We start from the raw sequence: 24,656 nt of genomic DNA on the forward strand, positions 1-24,656 counted from the left end.
ATCTCATGCTGAGGGCGATAAGCATCACCAGACAGATTATTTTCCCCAACCATCAATTCATGTTCACTAGAAGATTACATCATAGAGCCATGAACAAGTCACTACTTGCACTCTGGTTATACTGTGATGCTGGCTCAAGTCTTGATACATTATTGCTACTTCTTCTATGCCGATCATTTTATTTGTCAAGATGATATCCATTATGTCCTTCAGAAAGATTTCTGAATTTGAATTTGAGGACTTATGGCACAGAATAAGACATTGGAACAGAATCTACCCTTATAGGCCTTTTTATAGGGTAACATTGGTTACAGGATTCCAAAAGTTGAAGATGACCAGTTTTACTGTTAACTAAACTGTTCCATGATTCGAAAAGAGTAGGATATATTGGAGTAGCAGAAGAGACAGTTTTCGTAGCAGTCATTGCAAGAAAATGAACCAACAAAAATCTTCTAGCCTATCACAATGATGTTTAGTGCTTCCATTAAGGTTGTTACACGGGATGCTACCGACAACAAGGTCGAATCCGCCAAATCTACTCATCAATTACTCCAATTGATCATCATTAAGTTCTTGCACATCTGTTTTCAAAAGTAAGCCAAGACAGTAAAAGGCAACTTCTGCATCATTGATCCCAGAGAAAAGAGACAGGACATTGATACCACCATGGAACATGTCTCTGTACAGATCCTCGTGTATGGTTTTTAGGGAAACCTAGAAGCATTTCCACCTCATCAGGTTCAAGTGGAACAACTTTATTCCTTCCAACCCATACCAGATTCCATTTTCAGCACTCATCAAGAACATACTTCTGGACACTCGAAGATGACTCATCGTCATAAGCTTCAAGAGCCTTACAGATCATTTCTGTCAATTTGGCACTTCCTGTACATGTTTGTAAACAGTTCAACCTTGCTCGTGGATACCAGGAAGGCCACCATTTTGTCAATGGAAAAGCATCATGTATAGTGCGTGGACAAAACAAGATAAAAGGAAATCTGTTCTCAATTGGCAGATTATGAATATACCCCCTTTTCAGTGTAGCGGCATGAAAATGCTTCGAATCTACAAATTCTGGCTCTACATTGAATAAGTACTGTGATATCCCAATCCAAACATTAACTGGAGCAAGTGCCACGTTCTCGTAATAGAAATAAGGAGCCCCAATAGCATCTTCTGGAAGTGTTCTTTGAGTTATCTGATCTGGTTTGGTATGAACCCTAAAACCAATCATTGGATTTAAAAGACGAATTTGCTCATAGTAGAAATAAGGAGACCCAATAGCATCTTTTGGAAGTGTTCTTTAAGTTATCTGATCTGGTTCGGTAGGAACCCCAGAACCAATCATTGGAATTGAAAGATGAACTCCATGATCGTCTTCATTAATAAGCTTCTTTTCAAGCTTCCTCTGCTTCTTCCTTTTCAAAAATCATAGCCCAAGTTTCGCCTTTGCTTGTAATTGGGGTCATTGTATAATGAATTCCTATCTTCTACTGGAAGAAGTACGTCAGCAGCCTTAGTCATTTGATCAGTACATATAAAATCTGTCAACTCTGCAATTGATGAATCTGGACCACATCTCTCCATGGTTATTGAAGCCTCAACTTCTGAGTACCCCATTTTCATCAAGAATAACAGTTTATTCTCCTCATCAGAATCAGAATTCAGGATTTCCTCGATATCAGAAGAACTATCAATATCTGTGAAATCATCCTGAAATATCACTTCATAATCAGATGAGTTGTTATCAGAATCAACATGTTGCATGGATGCAAATTTTTCAAAAGCCTGTACCACTGTATATGTAGTCTTGCTGTTGTATCAGATTACTGTTCACATAAATTGGTTTCTCGACCTCAGAAAAGTATATTCCAGAAATAGCCTTCACTGAAAACAAGGTTCACTATGTCAGCCTGGAACAGATTACCAAGCTATTTATACTACTCTATCCGATTAAGATCTCTCCAGATTCAAAAATGGGCACCTCATTTATAAGAGGTACATATCTCAGATGTTTCTGTCAGAATGATTGAACACTTCTTAAGTTTGTGACAACATGAAGGAAATTCCTCCAGTTACTTGACAACACTGCTGTTCATTGACACTAGAATGAGAGTATTTAAGATAAACAGATTTGGGGCATAAAGAAAGCTACAAGCACCATGGTGCATTGTCAAAATTGGACCTCATGAGGATCATGATATTCCAGTTAAACATACATTGAGAGTTGAATCAGAAGCAGAATATTGGGGCATCTCGAAAGCTCACTTCAGACAGATCCATGTGGGGCATTTTGAAGGCTCAGATTAACAAGAAGCAAATATTGGGGCATGCTGAAAACCCTTTTCAATCCGAATCAGAAATGTTGAAATATTCTGAATATTTATCAGCAAAATGCTGGGGTATGCTGAAAGCCCATTTCAATCAGAATCAGAACTGTTGATGCATTTTGAACACTTGTATTAGCCAATTTTGGGGAATGCTAAAGGCCCACAACATCATGTGTTAAAAATCATTGACTTGAGCAGATATTTCCAATGAGACAGAAAGGTATGAAGAATGAAAATGGTGAAACAATGACAATGAAGCTGACTATACATAATTGCTTCGTTTATCAGGCAGTTGCATTAGGGTCCTGTTGTTGAACAAATATTTATTCAGCAAGTATGGTTTCAAATACCCAATCTTCTTAAACCATGTGTCACATGACAGTGTGTTCTTTGTTAAGCTACATCATAGTTGCATGAATAAAGATGGTCCCTTTGTAGACCATTCGATCCAAAGATCAGTTCCTCGAGACCTCGAAATCTGAATTTTGCATTCTGTGTCGGTGATGATTGGAAATATTTTTTTTTGAGATTCCTGGCAGTTAGTTTCAACCATAATGTTGAGATTATAAATCTGTTTTTCACATCATTTTTGTTTACTTTACGACATTGAAGAAAGAGGCTCAGCTTACATATATTACCCATTCCCGTTGTTATTGGGATCATCATTGCTAGCCAGGGTGAACTGAGTTTTCATCTATTTTGGTTTTATCATGGGTGTTTCATCCCCAGCGGCAAGAATTCCATGAACCTCTTTCTGTACATGGCCCTTATAGCTGATGTGTTTCTAATTCCTACAACGCTCATTACAAAAGAAAACGTGATCAATATCACACTTGCCCTTGCCCGAGATGATATCGAGATCAGTTGGTATCTTTTATTCAACTCGACACTAGCATATATCGTGAATTTGACCAACTTTTTGGTCATACCAACATTACACTTGAATTCCTATTAAGTTTTGTTCTCAAGTGGTCTTGTGACGTCATTCAAAAACTTTGAACAATAGGTAAAGAGCTTCAATAATTGAGAAATTTGAGCAGAAGCCACAGAAAAGGATAAATGTATTGTCAAAAGCTTTACGAACATCTGAGCAGAAGCCACAGAAAAGGATGAATGTGTTGTCAAGTGTTTTACATCCCACAGAAAAGGATGAATGTGTTGTCAAGTATTTTACATCTGAGCTGAAACCACATGAGATTAAGAATATGTTGTCAAATGTTTTACAAACCAGTTATTCTAATGTTGAACCAATGTTGTGATCATATGGTTTCCATTTTTGATCCAAGATGAAGTTTGTTTGTCTTTTTCAACTTCAAGATTATAAGTTGAGATATGATGAAGATTTCTTTCCACAGAAGGAGAGCTGAAATTTTAACAACAAGAAACTAGTTGAACGACAGGTTGTAGTTAAGCATCTCGACATGATATAGTCCAAGTTGCCTTATTCGAGATCTGATTATATGTGGAGACATGAAAGGAATTGGAATAAATCTTCCTTGTGATATGTTTCAAGAGTTAAATTGGAACAGACTCTACTCTCTTAATTAATCCCTGCTGAGTCAGATATATCTACATCTACACTCTTCAAAGATGATAGATTCTCTTTTCAAAGAGGATATATTCCCTTTTTAAAGATGACAGATTCTCTTTTCAAAGATGAAAGCTTTATCGGATTTCTGCACAACTCCAAGCAAAGAAAGTTGGTTTTATCCAAGACAAAATGGGGCATCAAGGTCATAGTTCTGACTACGACAAGAGTTCCACAAATGAAACAATTCTTCTGAGACTTTCATGAAGCAAAGAAGACATAAAGATACAAGTTGATCAGATGGTTCTTCAGAAATGCAAGCTTGATAGCATAAGTTGCTACATTGCTATCCAAAGGTGACCCTGGCAATAAATGATGAAGTGGAGGAAAACCGAGTTCACCATTTTGAAGTCAAATGAAGATTGCATCAACATTCATGCATCATATTTAGACATTTGCAAAATAGGAGCATTTTCATTCATTTTATCCATGTTAAATGTTAACAGGAATTTCAAAGATTTTAGCAAAGATTCAAATACATCACTTGATGGATCAACTTTTCCAGAGAGAGTTCATAATGAGAAGAACTCATATGAAGAAGGAAGAAGAAGTTCATAATGAGAAGAATTTGTTCAACCTTTTGTTTGAATTCATCATTTGATGGATCAGCATCAGTGAAAGAGTTCATAATGAGAAGAACTCATCTGAAGAAGGAAGAAGAAGTTCATAATGAGAAGAACTTGTTCAACTTTTCGCTTGAATTCATCATTCGATGGATCAGCATTGTCAGGTCGAGTTCATAATGAGAAGAACTCATCTGAAGAAGGAAGAAGAAGTTCATAATGAGAATAACTTGTTCAACTTTTCGCTTGAATTCATCATTTGATGGATCAACATTGCCAGGTCGAGTTCATAATGAGAAGAACTCATCTGAAGAAAGAAGAAGAAGTTCATAATGAGAAGAATTTGTTCAACTTTTCGCTTGAATTCATCATTTGATAGATCAGCATCAGTGAAAGAGTTCATAATGAGAAGAACTCATCTGAAGAAGGAATAAGAAATTCATAATGAGAAGAATTTGTTCAACTTTCGCTTGAATTCATCACTTGATGGATCAGCTTTTCCAGAGATAGTTTATAATGAGAAGAACTCATCTGAAGAAGGAAGAAGAAGTTCATAATGAGAAGAATTTGTTCAACCTTTTGTTTGAATTCATCATTTGATGGATCAACATCAGTGAAAGAGTTCATAATGAGAAGAACTCATCTGAAGAAGGAAGAAGAAGTTCATAATGAGAAGAACTTGTTCAACTTTTCGCTTGAATTCATCATTCGATAGATCAGCATTGCCAGGTCGAGTTCATAATGAGAAGAACTCATCTGAAGAAGGAAGAATAAGTTCATAATGAGAAGAATTTGTTCAACTTTTCGCTTGAATTCATCATTTGATGGATCAGCATCAGTGAAAGAGTTCATAATGAGAAGAACTCATCTGAAGAAGGAAGAAGAAGTTCATAATGAGAAGAACTTGTTCAACTTTTTTCTTGAATTCATCACTTGATGGATCAACATTTCCAGGTAGAGTTCATAATGAGAAGAACTCATCTGAAAAGGAAGAAGAAATTCATAATTTGAAGAATTTGTTCAACCTTTTGCCTGAATTCATCACTTGATGGATCAACATTTCCAGGTAGAGTTCATAATGAGAATAACTCATCTGAAGAAGGAAGAAGAAGTTCATAATGAGAAGAACTTGTTCAACTTTTTGCTCGAATTCATCACTCGATGGATCAACTTTTCCAGAGAGAGTTCATAATGAGAAGAACTCATCTGAATAAGGAAGAAGAAGTTCATAATGAGAAGAACTTGTTCAATCTTTTGCATGATTCTATCACAGAAGGAGATAGATCAGCATCAACATTTCCAGATTACATCACAGAAGGAGATGAATTGTCATCCCCAATGAAAGAGTTCATAATGAGAAGAACTTGTTAACTTTTTGCTAAATTACATTACAAAAGGAGACAAATTATCATCCCAGTGGAAAAGTTCATAATGAGAAGAACTAATCCCAAAGAAGATTTTGTTCAACATTACCATCATAATCAAATGAAGTCAAATGAAAAAAACTTATTGTCTTTTCGTCTTTGCCCTATTCTTGTTAACACAAGAATGAGCAAAGAGGGACAGCTGAAGACACTAGTTTTTTACATTTGGTTTTTATTATATTTATTATTTTTATTTTTATTACTATTATTATTATTATTATTATTATTATTATTATTATTATTATTATTATTATTATTATTATTTTATTACAGATACAACCCAAGGCCCAACTCTGGCCCGATTACAACCAGGCCCTATCAGAAATGGGCCAAGCTAAACCCTAAAACCATATTAAGGTTTCCATGTCCAGACGCCGCCTCAAGCTTCCAGAAGCCACAGCCGCCGCTCATTGCCGACACTCCACTGCCAGGTGACCCAATCAGATGCTGCCGACGGTCTACTCTGCCACGATGCCTCAACAGAAGGCTCTAGAAGACCCAAATACCCCTCCACGTCGCTTGCTCTATGGTGAGTCACCACAATAGTCTGGTGACTCACCGATAAACACCTCTGGGACCGGTCCGACGAGAGCCTCATCGAGGCCTATAAAACCGAACCTGCAAAAACAAAGAAAAAGACAGCAAGCAAAGACACAGAACAACGGCAACCAACAGAGAGCAAGAACAGAGAACAAAAAAAGAAGAAAAAAAAACAGAAAGCAAACCACAAAACAAAAAGAGAAGAGCGAGAGAAACTTACCGGGGAAGATAACACCTCGATCGGAGTCACCACCGGCCTCCAAGCGTCACCAAAAAACCTTCGAAAACCGAAGGTATTTTCCTAGATTTGCTCCGATCGGGAGCTATTTAAGAGAAAAGAACACCGGAATCGTCATTAGGACGGTCCGATCTACGTTGGTATAAAAAATAAAATTTTCCGGCCACCGGATGCGGTGGCCGGCGGTGAGGATTACGGCGGCAGACGGCTGCCGGCCGATGACCGGCTTCCCTCTGGTGAGGGAAGATAGAGAGAAGCGAGAGAGAATTCTCTTCTCTCTCAGTTAGAGAGAGAAGAGAAAGAAGAGAAATGGAAACGCTGGCCCTTCGGGCCAGCTGGAAGGGGAGTATATACCCTTCCCAAACGACGCCGTTTTGGGGAGGGGTATGTCCGTAATTTCACCACTAGACAAACCATTTCCGCGGCCCTTCAGGTTTTGTAAATAATTCATTTTGGTCACTGAAATTGACTTTTATGCCTTTTAATTCATTATTTAAATTTTGTGTTTATTATAATTTAGTCACTACAATAAATTTCTATATATCTTAATTTAGTCTCGTAATTTTATTTTATATTATTTTAGTCATTTCCAGCATAATTACATACTTTAGGGTAAATAACCGATTTAATCCCTTATAATTTTATTAATTTATATTTATATCCCAAATTAATTAATTAGGTTAAATTACACTATTAACCATTATCTTTCATAATATTTCGAATTATTATCTTTGTTTTTAATACTTTATATTTAGTTTTATATTTTTAATTTCTTTTATTTTGATCATTATTTAATTACAATATTATTTTGTTATTACTTTTATATTTTAATTATGGCTTTAATTATTATTTTATTATTATCTTAATCTTATAAATATATTTATATATATTTGTTTAAATTAAATATTATAAAAATTATAATTTATTTTTATTTAAATCATTTTTATGAAAAATTATTACATTTTTAATATTTATTTTATTTATTAATATCGAAGAAAAGAGCTGTCTTAAAACACCTAGAAGTTCTTTTTTGATATTCATAAATAAATAAATATCCTGTTTTTATAAATTATATATTAATTATTTTTAGAAAAAATATTTTTTAGTTATTTATTTATTTTTAATATCGAAGAAAAGAGTTGTCTTAAAGCACCTAGAAGCTCTTTTCTGATATTTTTAAATAAATAAATATTTTATTTATACATATTAATATATTTTCTTAAGATTATTTGAAATAACATAATTATGAATTAAATATATTTGAATTCTTAAATTTCTAATAATAGAGACAATGTATAATTAAAAAGTACCAATTTTGGGCGTTGTAGGGGTGCTAATCCTTCCCTAAACGTAACCGACCACGAATCCCTTTTTATTATTAAAAAGAAAGAATTTTTTGTTATAAACGCAGATCAGTTCATCTTTTAACTGATGTTTTCTTAAAAACTCTTTTAAAAGATAATTTTTAGGTATTCGACCTACCTGACCCAAAAGGTCGATGACGACTTTCAAATTATTTTAAAAACTATTTATTCACATCACTTTTTTCACCAAATAAAAAAAATTCGTACCCGGACGAAAATCGGTTACGACACTTTCTCTATATACTCTCTACTAACAAACCTTGTCTCTTATGCTCAGTTGTCTATTTGACCAACTACCACAGCACCATCTTCTTCCTACAAGCAACTTCTCGGCGTCCTTTATTCTCCTTTTTTTTTTGGTTCAGTCTCAAGAAAAAGAAAAAATGTGCTTCCCTTTTTGAAACACCACCTTTCTCTTTCGCTGGTTTTCAGTTTTCACCTTTTGTTTATCTAAACAATGCAAGCCTGCTGTGATCTTGTAGTGAATGTCAACGGTGAAGAGGTCTTTGTAGTAGACAAGGTAATATCAACTCCTGTAGTTCGTTAAAAAAACTTTTAAGTTTTTTCCGGTAGAGAAACTTCAGCTTCTGTGATTTATTGCGTTCACTTGAAGTCAATTGTGTTGCTGTTTTGTGTACTCGATGCGCTTTATTTCTTCTGGGTTTTTTTATAAGTTAGTATTAATTTCACCAAGGATCATGGCCCCTCTTCTAGATTACAGAAGAAACAGGGCCACTCTTAAATTTATTGTTGACGGTAACTTCTTACCACACAAATTCCTGTCATTTTTGGGTTCATCTATAGTTTTTTTTTGAGTTGGTAACCGCTTGGCATTTTTGGGTTAAAAATGTCATAATGTGTTTTTCCTTTTCTCTACATATCATCCTACTATGTGCTACTAACTCACCTTGAATTTGTTTCTAAATGCAGAAAATTATAGCGTCTTTCTCTAAAAGATTCGCCAAATTGTTAGGTGATTTGATGGATAATACAGGGGACCTGAAAATAGTATTTGACGACTTTCCTGGGGGAGCCGAGGGGTTTGAGCTCATAGCAAGGTTTTGTTATAACAACGGGAGAACTGAGATAACTCCTGCCAATATAGCCTTACTAAATTGTGCAGCACAATTCATGGAGATGGATAGTGATGGCCCCAGGCCTAGCTTGTTGAACCAAACCAAAAAGTCTCTAGATGGCATTAGCTTCTGGTCCTGGTCTGAGCTCCTTGTAGTTTTGAAAGAGTGCCAAGATTTGCTTTCTCCTTCGAAACCTTCTCTAATACTTGATAAAGTCCTGAATTGTGTTATAGAAAGGCTTGTCTCTCCTATTGTTGCAAGTCCGTACACATCTTCCTCAGAGAACTCAAGTTTCCGGTGTTCATCTGATACAAGGAGCAGCTATAGTATAAGAAACAATCCCTCTCATGTATCTTGGTGGTTTGAGGATCTTCTGTTTTTGAATATTGATTTGATTGATAAGGTAATGAAAATGATGGTATCCCAACGTTTTGACCATGCTACAATAATGAAGTTCCTCTTTTGTTATCAAAGATCGAGATTTCTTATTGCCACCCCAAGCGAGAAGTGCAGAATCATGGAAGTCATAATTAATTTGCTTTCTTTGCTTGATAGGAGCTCCCTTTCTTGGAAGCTCTTATTCGATATATACCGAGTGGCTTCGGCTTTGAAAGTTAGAAGACATTGCAAATCAATTTTGGAAAATCTTATTGGTTTACAACTCGATGAAGCAACCATAGATTTTCTGCTTGTCCCATCACCACAAAAGAAACATTACATGTATGATGTGAATCTGCTTCTGAGGCTTGTAAATGCATTTCACAATGAACAAAGTCCTTGCTTATCCCCGGTTCGATTACGAAAAGTTTCTAGCTTACTCGACTCATACCTTGTGGAAGTTTCAGCAGATTCCTACCTGAACCCTTCAAAGTTTGCGGCATTAGTCCTTCTGCTGCCAGATTCTGCAAGAGAATCCCATGATAGGCTTTTTCAAGCCATAGACAATTATCTACAGGTACTGCTATCAGCTTATAAATATTTTCCCTTGTTACACAATTAATTGATTTGCACAAAATCTTATACCAATCCTGATTCTCTATTTTTCTTACAAATGACGTATTGACGTTGGTAGACTATATTCCTTATAAGTTGCATGTCTATTTGTTAGGGCTCAATTAATTCAGGCTTGTAAATTTTAAAATAAATTCATTGAATAAACAAATGATTAGGGAAAAAGTTAAAACTGATATTACAGATGTCAAGTACTCTGCTAAGTCTAATTTGATTGCTCATACTGGAAAGAGAGAGTAGTTAGTATTGGGATAAATGTGCATCCCATATCTAAAGTTTGTTGACTGATGAAATTTCTGAACAGATTCGTGGTGGAATAAGTGAAGCACAGAAAATGAGAATCTGTAGTGCACTTAACTATGCGAAGCTCTCGACCGATGCATTGAGAGACTTGGCCCGGAACTCAAGATTTCCATCAAGAATAGCCATACAAGGTTTCCTTAATAGGCAATCCAAGCTTGAAAACTTAATTGAACGCCAAAAACATACCAACGCCTTTAGTGGTTCCATCTCTAACGAGGAAAGTATCAAAGAGAAAGAGAATTCCGATGGAATCCTTGTGTATGCAAAACGATTCGGTGTTTCGGAGAAAGCTGAGCAACTTGATGTACAGCTGCAAGAAACGCAATGCAAGGTAACAGAACAGGAGAAGTTCTGTGGCATAATGCATGCTCAAATAGGAAATATTCCAAGAACAAGATTATCCAGCCTTGGTAATAATGCTAGATTCTTACCAAAACTCTGTTCTTGAAAACATACCCTTGCCTCCAGTCTTTTATAGTTTGCCCCTAAATTGTTTTTGAAAATATTTGTACATCCTGAAGCCAATTACTGTAAATATAGATTGTTTTTTTGGAAATTTTTGTAAGAGTGACCAGCAGATTGAAAATTTTAGTATTTGATGATGTTTTATTTAGTTTCATTTCTAGATTAAGGTTTTGCTTTCTTTTGACATTCTGTAAGTGAAATATGAAAAGAAGTCAAAAAGAAAGCTCTAAGTTCAGGGTCTTACCAACAAACGACTAGCAACAGTTCGTAAAATGTCAATGAAATGTAGTTAACGAAACAGTGATTGTTGAATATCTCAAAATCCCAAATTACGTCTTTAAGTGGTCATCATCAGTGGCCACTTTTATCATATATTTCCAAGAAAATCAACTGCATCAGATAGAAAATTGCTGCCAGCTTGTGGCAAACCAGAGCAAAGCATTTCCATTACTGTTTAATGGAAGTTCAATTGTCCTTGTTATGAAGCCGACTTAGTAAGCATCTTAAACAAGAGTCAAAATAAGCCGGTATGATAAAATGGCAGAAATTATCGAAATTGCATCATCATCCAACTGTACTAAAAACAAAGTGCTGAAGATGCCAGAAAAATAGAGAAAATGTTAGCATCTATGTCCTTTGTTAACCCAATAATAGAAAAAGTGAGAGAAAGCGTTAAGAAAAATAAGGGAGGTTTCTAAAGGAAAGAGTCACTCCTACAGCCAAGGCAGCCTGCGAAGTGCACGCGTGGTTACGGGGAATGCTGATTTAGGAGCCCCAGCGCCGAGTTGATTTTTGTAAGCTATATGACGTCTAATAGTAAGCTTCGGAGTTCAAGTTTCGATAGCATGGTCGTGTCTTTACCTTGGTGAATGAGAATTAAATAATAGACTAATGATTAACGATAAATGAGGACATCAAAAGATGGACAAAATATAATGGCACTTCCAATGTACTGTTTTTCTTTTTGGAAAGTGCAGAACTAAATGAACCATGGTTTGTGTGAGCCATAGATGCAAAGGTTGGTGCTGGGTTGGACCGACATCCATGAAAGCTGCAGTACCATTACTCTTTTAGATACAATTGCTAACAATTTTGATATTAGTGATTTTCTTTTTTCAGTTTACCAATTTATGGGATGCTGGGATCATTAATGAGTGCTAAGTCGAAAATAACATTTTGCATCCAGACGTTGAATTTCTTATATTTTTTTTAAATATAGCCAAACATTTAAGTTTATGAATGGATAAACATAGGTTTTCAAGATGATCTTATTTTAGAATGTTATATGTTTGTTGACTAATGACATTCATTCATATAAGGATCTTTTTGCACCAAAATACAATATTGGAGGCCAAAATGTTTTAAAAAAAAGAATAGGGGTCAACATGACTATTAGTTCAACTGCTACATATATTTTTTGACATTATGCCAAAATAATAAGAAATTTTATTAAACACTCAACTACTCAAAAAAAGGATAAATTACGCGTTTAGTATCTAAATTATATCACTCAACTATCTTCTCACTTCTATTTTGGTATTAAAGTTTAAAAAAAATTCAAATTGTCCCTATTTTAATCACTCTTTTTTATTTTGTTAATAATTTTTGTGACATGAAATTATTATTATTATTTTATTAATATACAATTAAAAATAAATAAATGTAAAAGTTAGAGTGATTAAATTAGGAGTAAGTTGAAAATTAAGTAATTAACTTTAGTGACCAAAATAAAAGTGAGAAGATAGTTGAGTGATGAATAATGTAATTTACCCTTTTTAACGATGAGGTATTAAAACAAAAACTAAATATTTGGTATGATTTTAAAAAAAATTGAAAGTTTAGATGTTAAAACGGACTAAAACTGATAGTTTAGGTATTAAACATATAATTTACCTAAAAATAAACATATCCTCTTTTAAAAGGTTTATGGTTCGATTTCAGCCAACCATCTTGTCAAATAATAAATAAATAGTTACGTGGAAATTGAAAAAAAAATAAAAATGTCATGTTAGTATCGTTGTTAACTTTTAGTGGTGAGTGGTCAAAACAGAATTAAAAAATAATATTAAGTATAATTTAAAAAAATAATTAAATAATTAAAATGTAAATTAAGTAATAGATGAGTGACTAAGTAGATAACTTACTTTTTTTTTTTAATTATAGTGAACATCTCAAATTTGAGACCTGGATAGGTTCCGCTCCTTGTCCAGGCTCATTAGGTGTTTGAATTTTACTTCAAAAAATTTAATTTAGTACGTAGATTTTTTTGTTCGATTAGATACTTAAATTTGGTTCAATTAGGAGTTATTCAAGTTTGGATTTTTTTTGTTCAAATAAGAACCTGAATTGAATATCATTTGATTTGATTAATGTTTGATCAGATTCTTAAATTTACAATTCTAACATAAAATCTTGTGTATCCTCGTACTTATTTACCAAAGCAATAACAAAAATCATTAGTTGGTTGCTCAAATCAAAGGGAAATCTGCTGTTTTTTTTATTAATTTAGATAAATATAAGACAATATCTATTTATAAATAACTCTCAATCTTTTAACATCAAATATTATATTCCTAACATTCTTAATATTCAAACCCAAGTAAACGGCTAAATTCATGCCAAAGTAAATGGCTGCAATACAATGCAAGGCCCATCTCTTCTTTGTTTCTTTTAAATAATTTAGAACCCCTCTTCAAGGCCCACTCTCTGCTGCAGCATAAAACTTTCAACCCCTCTACTGCCAACAGACATTTACTATACCTGCTGTACCAACTGAGCCCAACTCCAACAAGAAGAGAGTTGGGTTCAACTACATACTCGCCTATTGAATTCGATTCAAAACAATATTAAGTTGTTTGAATTTGACTTTTCTAAATCGAATTTTAAAATACTTAAATAAACTGATAATCATTTAAAATTTTATTAAAATAATTAATCATTTTTTCCAATAAAAGTTTGAGTAGTTGAGGCATCTTTAACCCTCTAGAATATGGAATTTACATTTGTTGAAGTTGGATTCTCAGACTTACTAGTCGATGCTGATAAAGCCTGTCCAAAAATAGCAACCACACTCTCGGTAGTTGCCCCTACACCCTGTTTTCTTGTCTGAGAGTGACCGGGTGAATTATAACGAAAACTGAACGAAACTTCAAAAGGGAATTAAGTCTAAACTATGATGTGTATTGACAAATATCAGTAGTATTTTATGTATCAATTTGACTAACAAAGATTAGGTTCATACTCCATCATGTCAGACAAACACAGTTCAAGAAAAGCCCAAATAGATATATATACGTCAATGATAATAATGCATAGTCTCCCAAGTGAAATGATTTAATGTGGTTATTAATAAACAAAACTAAATCACTCCTGTCGTAATCGGTTTTCGTCCGGGCACGAATATTCCTTGGCGAAAAAGTATATAAATGAATAAATAGTTTTTAATGAAATGTTTTGAAGTCGCCATCGGCCTTTTGGATTAGGTAGGTCGAATACCTAAAGATGATCTTTTAATAGAGTTTTTAAGAAAACATCAGTCAAAAGATAAACTTGTTTGCATTTAACCAAAAATTCATTCTTTTTAATAATAAAAAGGGATTCGTGGTCGGTTACGTTTAGGGAAGGATTAACACCCCACAACGCCCAAAATTAGTACCCATTGATTATAAATTGTCTCTAATAATAGAATTTAAGAATTCGAATATAAATTTAATTTATAATCCTCTTATTCTAGATTTAATCGCATAATTTTAAAGAAAAACATATATAAAATGATTTTTATAAATTATAAATAAAGTATTTATTTATTTAAAACTATGAGAAAATGACAACTAGTTACTTTAAGACAACCCATTTCTTAATAAAAAAATATTAAAAATATGATATTTTTCCTAAAAATAATTTAAATAAAACTAAATTAAATATATATAATTTTTATAATCAAAATATTTATTTATTTAAAATACCAGAATAGGACATCTAGTTATTTTAAGACCTCCATTTCTTAATATTTAAAAATAAATAAATATTATTAATTTATAAAATTAATCAAATAATATATATTGATATGACTAAAATAAAATAATAAAAAAATAATAATTAAAATTTAAAGGATAATAATAAAAATTATATTAGAATGCAACTAAACAATGACTAAAATAAATAAAATTAAAGCAACATGATTCGAATTATGTCCATTAATTTAGATATTTTACAGCTGTAATCATCATTTTTACCTCCCCATTCCAACAGCTCCACGTTACAAATTCCAACAGCTTCCAGAACTGCCAGCAGCCCCTCCAGGTTGCAAATTCCAGTAGCTTCCAACACTGCCAGCAGTCCCTCCACGTCCCCGTTCCAGCAGCTTCCAGCACCGCACACCTCATCTCCCCTAAGACTTCCACTGTCATAGGTGGGTGACTCACTGGGTTACCTTCCTTTAACTGGTCCAAAGGGAGTACGAAGGAGCCTATAAAAGCCCCATTGACCGAACCTGAAAGAGGGGACCACCAACGACACACAACTACAAAACTGAAAGAAAAGAGAAGAGAGTGAAGAAACTTACCCTCGAGGAGCCAAACGTCACCGGAGCCACCGTAAAACCGAAGGTAAAACTTCGGTTTCTTTTAGATCTACGAAGTTTGAAAACACTTTAGGCTAGAACAACCTTAGATTTGGGTTTCAAAAAATCCGGGCTTCGATTTGGGGCATTTTTGTAAAATCTGGCCACCGTGGGTGGTGGCCAGCGCCGGAGCAAGGCAACCGGCCGGTGATCTATTTCTCTTCAACGAGAAAAACATTTAGAGAGAAGAGAGAGAAAATCTCTCCTTAGAGAGAGAGAGAAGAAAGAAAATAAGAAATGGCCCAAGGGGGCCGGTTTAAAGGGTATTTATACCCTCATCAAAACGACGCCGTTTTGATGAGGGGTGTCTGTGTAATTTCCAATGTGGAAAAACCCTTTCCGTAGCCATTTGAAGTTTGTAAACTTCCATTTTAGCCACTAAAATCAATTTTATATGTTTTAATTCTATTTTTTATTTTTGTTTTATTATAATTTAGTCACTACAATAAATTTCCATATATTTTAATTCAGTATTCGAATTTTATTTTATTTATAATTTAGTCATCGTATATATATGTTTATAAATTTAGGATAAATACCATATTTAGTCCCTTATAATTTTAATTAATTTTATTTTAATCCCGTACTAATATTTATGGCTAAATTACACTGTTAATACTTATATTTTTATAATGATTCGAATTATGTCCATTAATTCAGATATTTTACATTTTAATCATGTTTTAATTTTATTTATTTTAGTCATTGTTTAGTTGCATTCTAATATAATTTTTATTATTATCCTTTAAATTTTAAATATTATTTTATTATTATTTTATTTTATTCATATCAATATATATTATTTGACTAATTTTATAAATTAATAATATTTATTTATTTTTAAATATTAAGAAAGGGCGGTTTTAAAATAACTAGATGTCCTATTCTGGTATTTTAAATAAATAAATATTTTGATTATAAAAATTATATATATTTAATTTAGTTTTATTTAAATTTTTTTAGGAAAAATTATCATATTTTTAATATTTATTTATTTTTTATTAAGAAATGGGCTGCCTTAAAGCAACTAGATGTCATTTTCTCATATTTTTAAATAAATAAATACTTTATTTATAATTTATAAAAAATCATTTTATATATGTTTTTCTTTAAAATTATGCGATTAAATCTGGAATAAGAGGATCATAAATTAAATTTATATTTGAATTCTTAAATTCTATTATTAGAGACAATTTATAATCAATGGGTTCCAATTTTGGGCATTGTGGGGGTGCTAATACTTCCCTAAACGTAACCGACCACGAATCCCTTTTTATTATTAAAAAGAATGATTTTTTGGTTAAACGCATATTAGTTTATCTTTTGACTGATGTTTTCTTAAAAACTCTTTTAAAAGATAATTTTTAGGTATTCGACCTACCTAACCCAAAAGGCCGATGGCGACTCCAAAACATTTCATTAAAATCTATTTATTCATTTATATACTTTTCTGCCAAGGAATATTCGTGCCTGGGCAAAAACCGGTTACGATAGCTTGGCGACTCTGCTGGGGACCCTAGTCAAGCTAAGTCGATTATTTATTGTCTCAATAGTTAGAAATCAAGAATTCAATTTTATTTAATTTATAATTCTTTTGATTTCTTTCAATTTATTTTATACCATTGTATATTTATTTGTATTTAATTGCTTTTTAGATATTAAGTTTTGTGTAAAAATTTCTCCTCACACACAACACTTGCATTGCATAACATAAGCTCTATACTCGAGCTCTTTTCCCTTTTAAGTGGGAGTGAAAGCGACATCTTCGTGAGAATTAATTCTCTGTGTCAGACCTAACATGTAGCTTTCGGGGTTCACATGCTCTATATCTTCATGAGAATTTATTCTTCGTGTCAGGCATAGAGAAATGTGTCCTCTCGAATTGAACTCGATCCACTTAAGTTTGTAATGGACTAGGATTGAGGGTTTGGTAGCCCAAGGGGCACCAACAAGGACAATTTGAGTACCTTTACTCCTAGAACTAAAACCCTGCATATAATAAACCCTAGAAATTCACACGATCTAAGACAATGCTAAAACCCTATTCATAGGTGTACACAAAGGAGAAATAAGCTCTAGCTTTTAATTTATTTTATTTTTTTATTTTCTGAATAAATGCATGCGAACTAGCAATAATGCGGTTAGGTTAATTTTTCCAAGCAAAGTATGGAACTAGAAAACATGAGGTTAGGATTTATATATAGAATATTTTCTTTCCAATAATTGGTACTAACCATTTTATTTTTTTATTTTTATTTTTCTATGCATATTATTTTGCTTTAACTTGTTTATATTGATTTCTTTTGTTTTCATTGCATAATCATGGCATAACCAGAAGGTGTTGATTCGAGAGAGTGTTCATCAAATTGAAAAGTTTTCATAAATGAAAAAAAGTTTTATGATCAATCAAACTATGACGCAGCCAATGAATGGCATCTTGAGGGAGCTTTGAGGATAGATGAGAGCTATGCACACAAAGATCCTATTAGATTGATACCAAAAGTATTCCACAAAGATCCTGTTAGATTTATACCAAAAGCATTTTTTGGTAAAAGTATCAATAGGGGCATTCAGAATAAATGAGGTTTTTATAAAACTCAAGCATGTTATTTGAATGATGAAAACAAGAAATTAAGTACAAAGATGAACACCATGTGTAAGGATTTCCAAAAGATCAGTCAAGCCTTTCAAAATGCTAGCATACGAAACACTCCAGAAGAGTGGATAACATGGGTCACCAAACTGAAAAAGAGCTGCAACATACATGAACATCTTATCAAAGAACTCCGTAACCATAAAGATTCCCTCACAAGGGAGAATAAGCAGCATTGCCTACAACTCTGAAAGTTGACACAGAAAATGAAGGAAAAAGACAATGTCAGGGAAGAAGATGCTGTTCAGACAAGCAATATGGCTCATAAGCTGATAGACTTAGCTGACTTTACAAGGAATTGAAGCAGATTGATAACTCAACTTTTGAGCATGAATGGAAACTAACTTAACTTTAGAGAAGTTAGGAGTGAAGGTTGTCCCTATATGTAAAGTTTTATTTAATGCACCGAAACTTTTGTGTTCAATGAAGGCTGTTTTAAGATGATCACTCTTGAGTAACCCCTTTTTCATACATGCATTTGCATTTCGCATCTTTGTATTTTCATTTTGCATTCGTACTTTTATGTTTTCTTTTGCATTGCACAATTTTCATTCTTATTTTTGCATTTCTACATCTTTGCATTTGCATTTCGCATCTTTACATTTTTACATTTGTATTTACATTTTAATTTTTGCATTTGCATCTTTGCATAATTATATTTTATTTCAAACTATTTTACATGCATTTAATCATAAAAATATGGGAATAATTCATGGAGGATTCCATGATAGAATTTTCAAAATCAAATTGGAGCTAACTTGGTCTTCCTAAAGAATGATAAGACCCATGAACGAGATTTTATCAAGGGTTGGTAGAATCGAGAAACTGCAAGAGCAATTTATCAAGATTCAACAAGAAATGACTAATCATGCAAAAAAGTTCCAGGATGATTCAAAAGAATAAATGACCACGTTAAGGGATCTGGTGAATGTTGTGATCTATGGAAATAAACCCTTAAAGGATCCCACTGTAAAGACTGTGAATGAGGTTCTGAATGATAATGATGAGTTCGAAGTGATATTGTCTGATGATCAAGAACCTATTAGGGAGCATGGTAATCAAGACAACTTCAATATTTGGTCCCAATGGGCATTGGTAAATTAATGGTGAATGAAGAATCAAAGAAAGAAAAAATTTCCCTTGTGAGAGATAATCTTTACCCAAAGAAGAGGGGCATAGAAAAGGGTCAAAGGTTGATAAAGAATAAAAAGAATATATAGGGTTTTTAATTCCCTTCCTTCCACTTTTCGAGTGAAAAATTGCATTAAAAAATGCTCTCAGCAGAATTAATTACTCCATGATATGTCCAGCCACAGTGGCCTCCAAATGAAAAGTGGACCAATAAGGAGGTTCATTGGATAAACGAGACTGGAACTCCAAATTGTTTAGCTAAGGTTCCTTGTAACCTTATGGGAAATTTCCAAGATCCTTTAGATCAAGCAATTCAAAAGTGCAAGGTAGAAGAAGGGGTTAAGGTTCAATACTCAGAAATCATTGCCTCGTCAGAGACTAATGTGATCAAATCCTGTGCAGAATATCAGATGCAAGAAAATGGGAAAAGAAATCAAAGTAAAAAGGCTCCCATGGATGTAATTCGAGATTGGCCCATAGTTCTAAGAAAGAATAGGGCAGATATAACCCAGAAGACACCTATATCAGATTTTCTGAAAACAAGTGAGGCAAGGGGCAATTTAAGGAGTCTGGTGAATACTACCCCAATTGTAACTGCAATGAGCATTCAGAATCCACACGATCACAAAAGAGCAATTAATCGTTCAGAACGATCACAGAAAGTGAAAGTCTCTCGATCGAGAAAAACTCTGAAGGTGTTTCAAGAATCTATCTCAGATCTGTACCCTTATTTGGTTAAAGGTCAATACATTACACCAAGATTGGTGAAAGTGTCATCAATGCCTTATGCTCACTGCTATGATCAAAATAGCTTATGTAATTTTCACTTAGGGGTAAAGGGGCATTCAACAGGGAATTGTTGGCCACTGTTAAAGGAAATAGAGACGCTCATTGACAAGAGAGTCTTGACACAAGAAATGATCAAGAAATGGGGGGCAAATAAGGATAAAAATCTTGGGCCAAGTACACACCCAATATTCGAGGAATGATAGAGCAAGCTAAATAAACAAGTGGAAGTTGTTATCTACCACTGTAGTACTTTCTATTTTCAGCATCTTGTTTGAATATATTTTTTGTTCTTTTCTCCACATTTTGTGTAATAAATAAATTTGTGTTGCTTTTATGGTTATGAGCAAGGAATCGAGTTTTAATCTTGAAGTTTTTTAGTACCAAATAAATTAAATATTCTTTTAATTTTTTAAGAGTTATAGATTTTTGGTAAGTGGTAAAAATTATATCTTCCATATCCCATCCAACACCAATTACTTGATCCTTACCAAAACCAAATCCTGACACTACAATTATTTGAGACTCTGAAGTAATGTATCTACCTGTTTTTGAGACACCAAATCCAGATGTTTACCTTCTTGGGTAGAGTTGATTAGTTTATAACAGACCACCAATAACACACAGCTACAAAACCGAAAGAAAAGAGAAGAGAGTGAAGAAACTTACCCTCGAGGAGCCAAACATCGCCGGAGCCACCGTAAAACCGAAGGTAAAACTTCGGTTTCTTTTAGATCTACGAAGTTTGAAAAATCTTTAGGCTAGAACAACCTTAGATTTGGGTTTTAAAAAATCGAGGCTTCGATTTGGGGGCATTTTTGTAAAATTTGGCCACCGTGGGTGGTGGCCGGCTGTGGCTGCCAACGCCGGAGCAAGGCGGCCGGCCGATGACTTGTTTCTCTCCAACGAGAGAAACATTTAGAGAAAAGGGAGAGGAAATCTCTCCTTAGAGAGAGAGAGAGAAGAAAGAAAATAAGAAGAAATGGTCCAAGGGGGCCAGTTTAAAGGGTATTTATACCTTCATCAAAACGACGCCGTTTTGATGAGGGGTGTCTGTGTAATTTCCAACGTGGAAAAACCCTTTTTCGCAACCATTTGAAGTTTGTAAACTTCCATTTTAGCCACTAAAATCAATTTTTATATGTTTCAATTCTATCTTTTAATTTTGTTTTATTATAATTTAGTCACTACAATAAATTTCCATATATTTTAATTCAGTATTCAAATTTTATTTTATTTATAATTTAGTCACCGTATATATATGTTTATATATTTAGGGTAAATACCATATTTAGTCCCTTATAATTTTAATTAATTTTATTTTAATCCCGTACTAATATTTATGGCTAAATTACACTGTTAATACTTATATTTTTATAATGATTCGAATTATGTCCATTAATTTAGATATTTTACATTTTAATCATGTTGTTTTAATTTTATTTATTTTAGTCATTGTTTAGTTGCATTCTAATATAATTTTTATTATTATCCTTTAAATTTTAATTATTATTTAATTATTATTTTATTTTAGTCATATCAATATATATTATTTGATTAATTTTATAAATTAATAATATTTATTTATTTTTAAATATTAAGAAAGGTCGGTCTTAAAATAACTAGATGTCCTATTTTGATATTTTAAATAAATAAATATTTTGATTATAAAAATTATATATATTTAATTTATTTTTATTTAAATTATTTTTAGGAAAAATTATCATATTTTTAATATTTTTTATTAAGAAAGGGGTTGTCTTAAAGCAACTAGATGTCATTTTCTCATATTTTTAAATAAATAAATACTTTATTCATAATTTATAAAAAATCATTTTATATATGTTTTTCTTTAAAATTATGCAATTAAATCTGGAATAAGAGGATCATAAATTAAATTTATATTTGAATTCTTAAATTCTATTATTAGAGACAATTTATAATCAAGAGAAAATCGCCTCAGTGACCAAAAATACCTTATAATATACGATTTTAACCAACTTTTTTTGGATTTGCCAAAATGACCAATAAAATCGCAACGCGATATCAAAATCGCAACGTTAAAAAGAAAATCGCAACGGTCAAAAGAAAATCGCAACGCGAGCTTCCAAGTTCGCAACGCGATTTAGAAGAAAATCGCAATGCGATTGATAGAATCGCAATGCGATTTATATAATCGCAATGCGATCGAGAGAGTCGCAACGCGATTTAGAAGAAAATCGCAATGCGATTGAGAGAATCGCAACGCAATTTAGAGAATCGCAACGAAAAAGATAGTTAAAAGATTTTTGTTTCTTAAGAATTTTCTCTAAAAAGATAGTATCCGCGCGGACGTGTCGAAGACACGTATTACCACGACCACGACCACGACCACGACCACGACCACGACCACGACCACGACCACGACCACGACCCGACCCGAGACGAGACTGCGGCAGCGGCGGCGGCGCGCGAGAGTCCCCCTTGTCCTCTTTCACTCAACAAGGAAGTGCAAAATACAAGCCTTAAATACCATTCCCAATACTATTTCCAATACTATGTGGGATTGAGCATTACCAACACTTGTTCCAAATATCATTATTCTTCATAAGTTATCATCCATTACAATATGAATTAGTCGTGTTAATGAACCAATATACCTCATTAATATATGGTATTATTGAACAAAAGAATGATGATGATGATCTTATTAAAGACCATCTAATACGAAAGAATCCAATGCATAACCGATACCTTATTGTGAAACTAATTCACATAGAGGTTGTACGTGAAAAAAAATCTTTTACTTTTATAGTAAATATCTATCTCAATAATTTTAATATAAAAAATATATTTTTTATTTAATAATAGAATTATTTCATGTATTTATCAAGTTATAATTTTAAATACTTATTAAAATGAATTAATTTATTATCGATAATTCATATTGTAATGGATGATAACTTATGAAGAATAATGATATTGGGAACAAGTGTTGGTAATGCTCAATCCCACATAGTATTGGAAACACTATTGGGAATTATATTTAAGGCTTGTATTTTGCACTTCCTTGTTGAGTGAAAGAGAACAAGGGGGACTCTCGCGCGCTGCCGCCGCCGTCGTCTCGTCTCGTCTCGGGTCGGGGTCGTGGTCGTGGTCGTGGTCGTGGTCGTGGTAATACGTGTCTTCGACACGTCCGCGCGGATACTATCTTTTTAGAGAAAATTCTTAAGAAACAAAAATCTTTTAACTATCTTTTTCGTTGCGATTCTCTCAGTCGCATTGCGATTTTCTTCTAAATCGCGTTGCGACTCTCTCAATCGCATTGCGATTATATAAATCGCATTGCGATTCTATCAATCGCATTGCGATTTTCTTCTAAATCGCGTTGCGAACTTGGAAGCTCGCGTTGTGATTTTCTTTTGACCGTTGCGATTTTCTTTTTAACGTTGCGATTTTCTAAATCGCGTTGCGATTTTGATATCGCGTTGCGATTTTATTGGTCATTTTGGCAAATCCAAAAAAAGTTGGTTAAAATCGTATATTTTTAGGTATTTTTGGTCACTGAGGCGATTTTCTCTATAATCAATGGGTACCAATTTTGGGCGTTGTGGGGGTGCTAATCATTCCCCAAACGTAACCGACCACGAATTCATTTTTATTATTAAAATGAACGAATTTTTGGTTAAACGCAGATCAATTTATCTTTTGACTGATGATTTCTTAACAACTCTTTTAAAAGATAATTTTTAGGTATTCGACATACCTAACCCAAAAGGTCGATGACGACTCCAAAACATATCATTAAAAACTATTTATTCATTTATATACTTTTTCCGCCAAGAAATATTCGTGCCCGGGCGAAAACCGTTTACGACAACTCTATTATTTAAGGTATAACCATTTGACCAAATCTCACATTATACCAGCAGTTCACCAAAACCGGTTGGTTTATACGCGTTTTATTAATAAAATATACCAAGGGATATTAAAATATAAAAGTTGTTCTCATCTTTAATCTCTAATCTCTAATCGGCTGGTCGATATCCTTGTGCCATGAAAGATATCTTAATATGGCTTAGGCAAACTGAAGTGGATTTAATAGTTTGTATCTGGATTGATTGAATCTTATATTGTTAATAACATATTATTTGACTTTCCTCGACACAACCAGGATTATGGGGTTTCTATATTATACTTGTTAAAGGCCTGCTAGATTATTATGTGCTAGGTTAGTGTACAGGAGCAGTTTAATTTAGCCTTGTTCTGTGGGTCATCTGGAATGTTGTTGTTGGAGGCAAGCTGTATTGACCCCTTGAAAAGGATAAGCAGTTATGTCAGGTATTGTTTGACCTAAGCTGGTAATAATATATATATCTCACACAATTGTCCAATCTTATTTCCCATTCTTAATTGTCTCTAATCTCACCTTACACAGAAAAGCATTTCGATATGATTCTTCGTCGTCGTCATCATCAACAACTTGTATTTTAATTAGCTATTTGAGTTTTTTTTTCACGAGGTAACAAATCAAAAATGCGAACAAGCGATTATTTCATATGAGAAATGGACCAAGATGGGAGA

General features: G+C 33.2%; 1 protein-coding gene across 1 annotated transcript; it reads left to right on the plus strand.

Moving 5' to 3' along the window:
- The first annotated feature begins 8,284 nt into the window (after window positions 1–8,284).
- On the plus strand, window positions 8,285–10,949 carry LOC120137091 (BTB/POZ domain-containing protein At3g22104-like). The gene is made up of 3 exons (XM_039152944.1): window positions 8,285–8,567; window positions 8,978–10,078; window positions 10,439–10,949. The coding sequence occupies exons 1-3, from the start codon at window positions 8,505–8,507 to the stop codon at window positions 10,883–10,885; spliced, it is 1,611 nt and encodes a 536-aa protein (XP_039008875.1). The 5' UTR covers window positions 8,285–8,504; the 3' UTR covers window positions 10,886–10,949.
- The last annotated feature ends 13,707 nt before the right edge of the window (window positions 10,950–24,656 follow it).

The sequence above is a fragment of the Hibiscus syriacus genome, unplaced genomic scaffold (genome assembly GCF_006381635.1).
Source record: "Hibiscus syriacus cultivar Baekdansim isolate YM2019G1 unplaced genomic scaffold, ASM638163v2 tig00110647_pilon, whole genome shotgun sequence".
In the NCBI taxonomy this organism is placed as follows: domain Eukaryota; kingdom Viridiplantae; phylum Streptophyta; class Magnoliopsida; order Malvales; family Malvaceae; genus Hibiscus; species Hibiscus syriacus.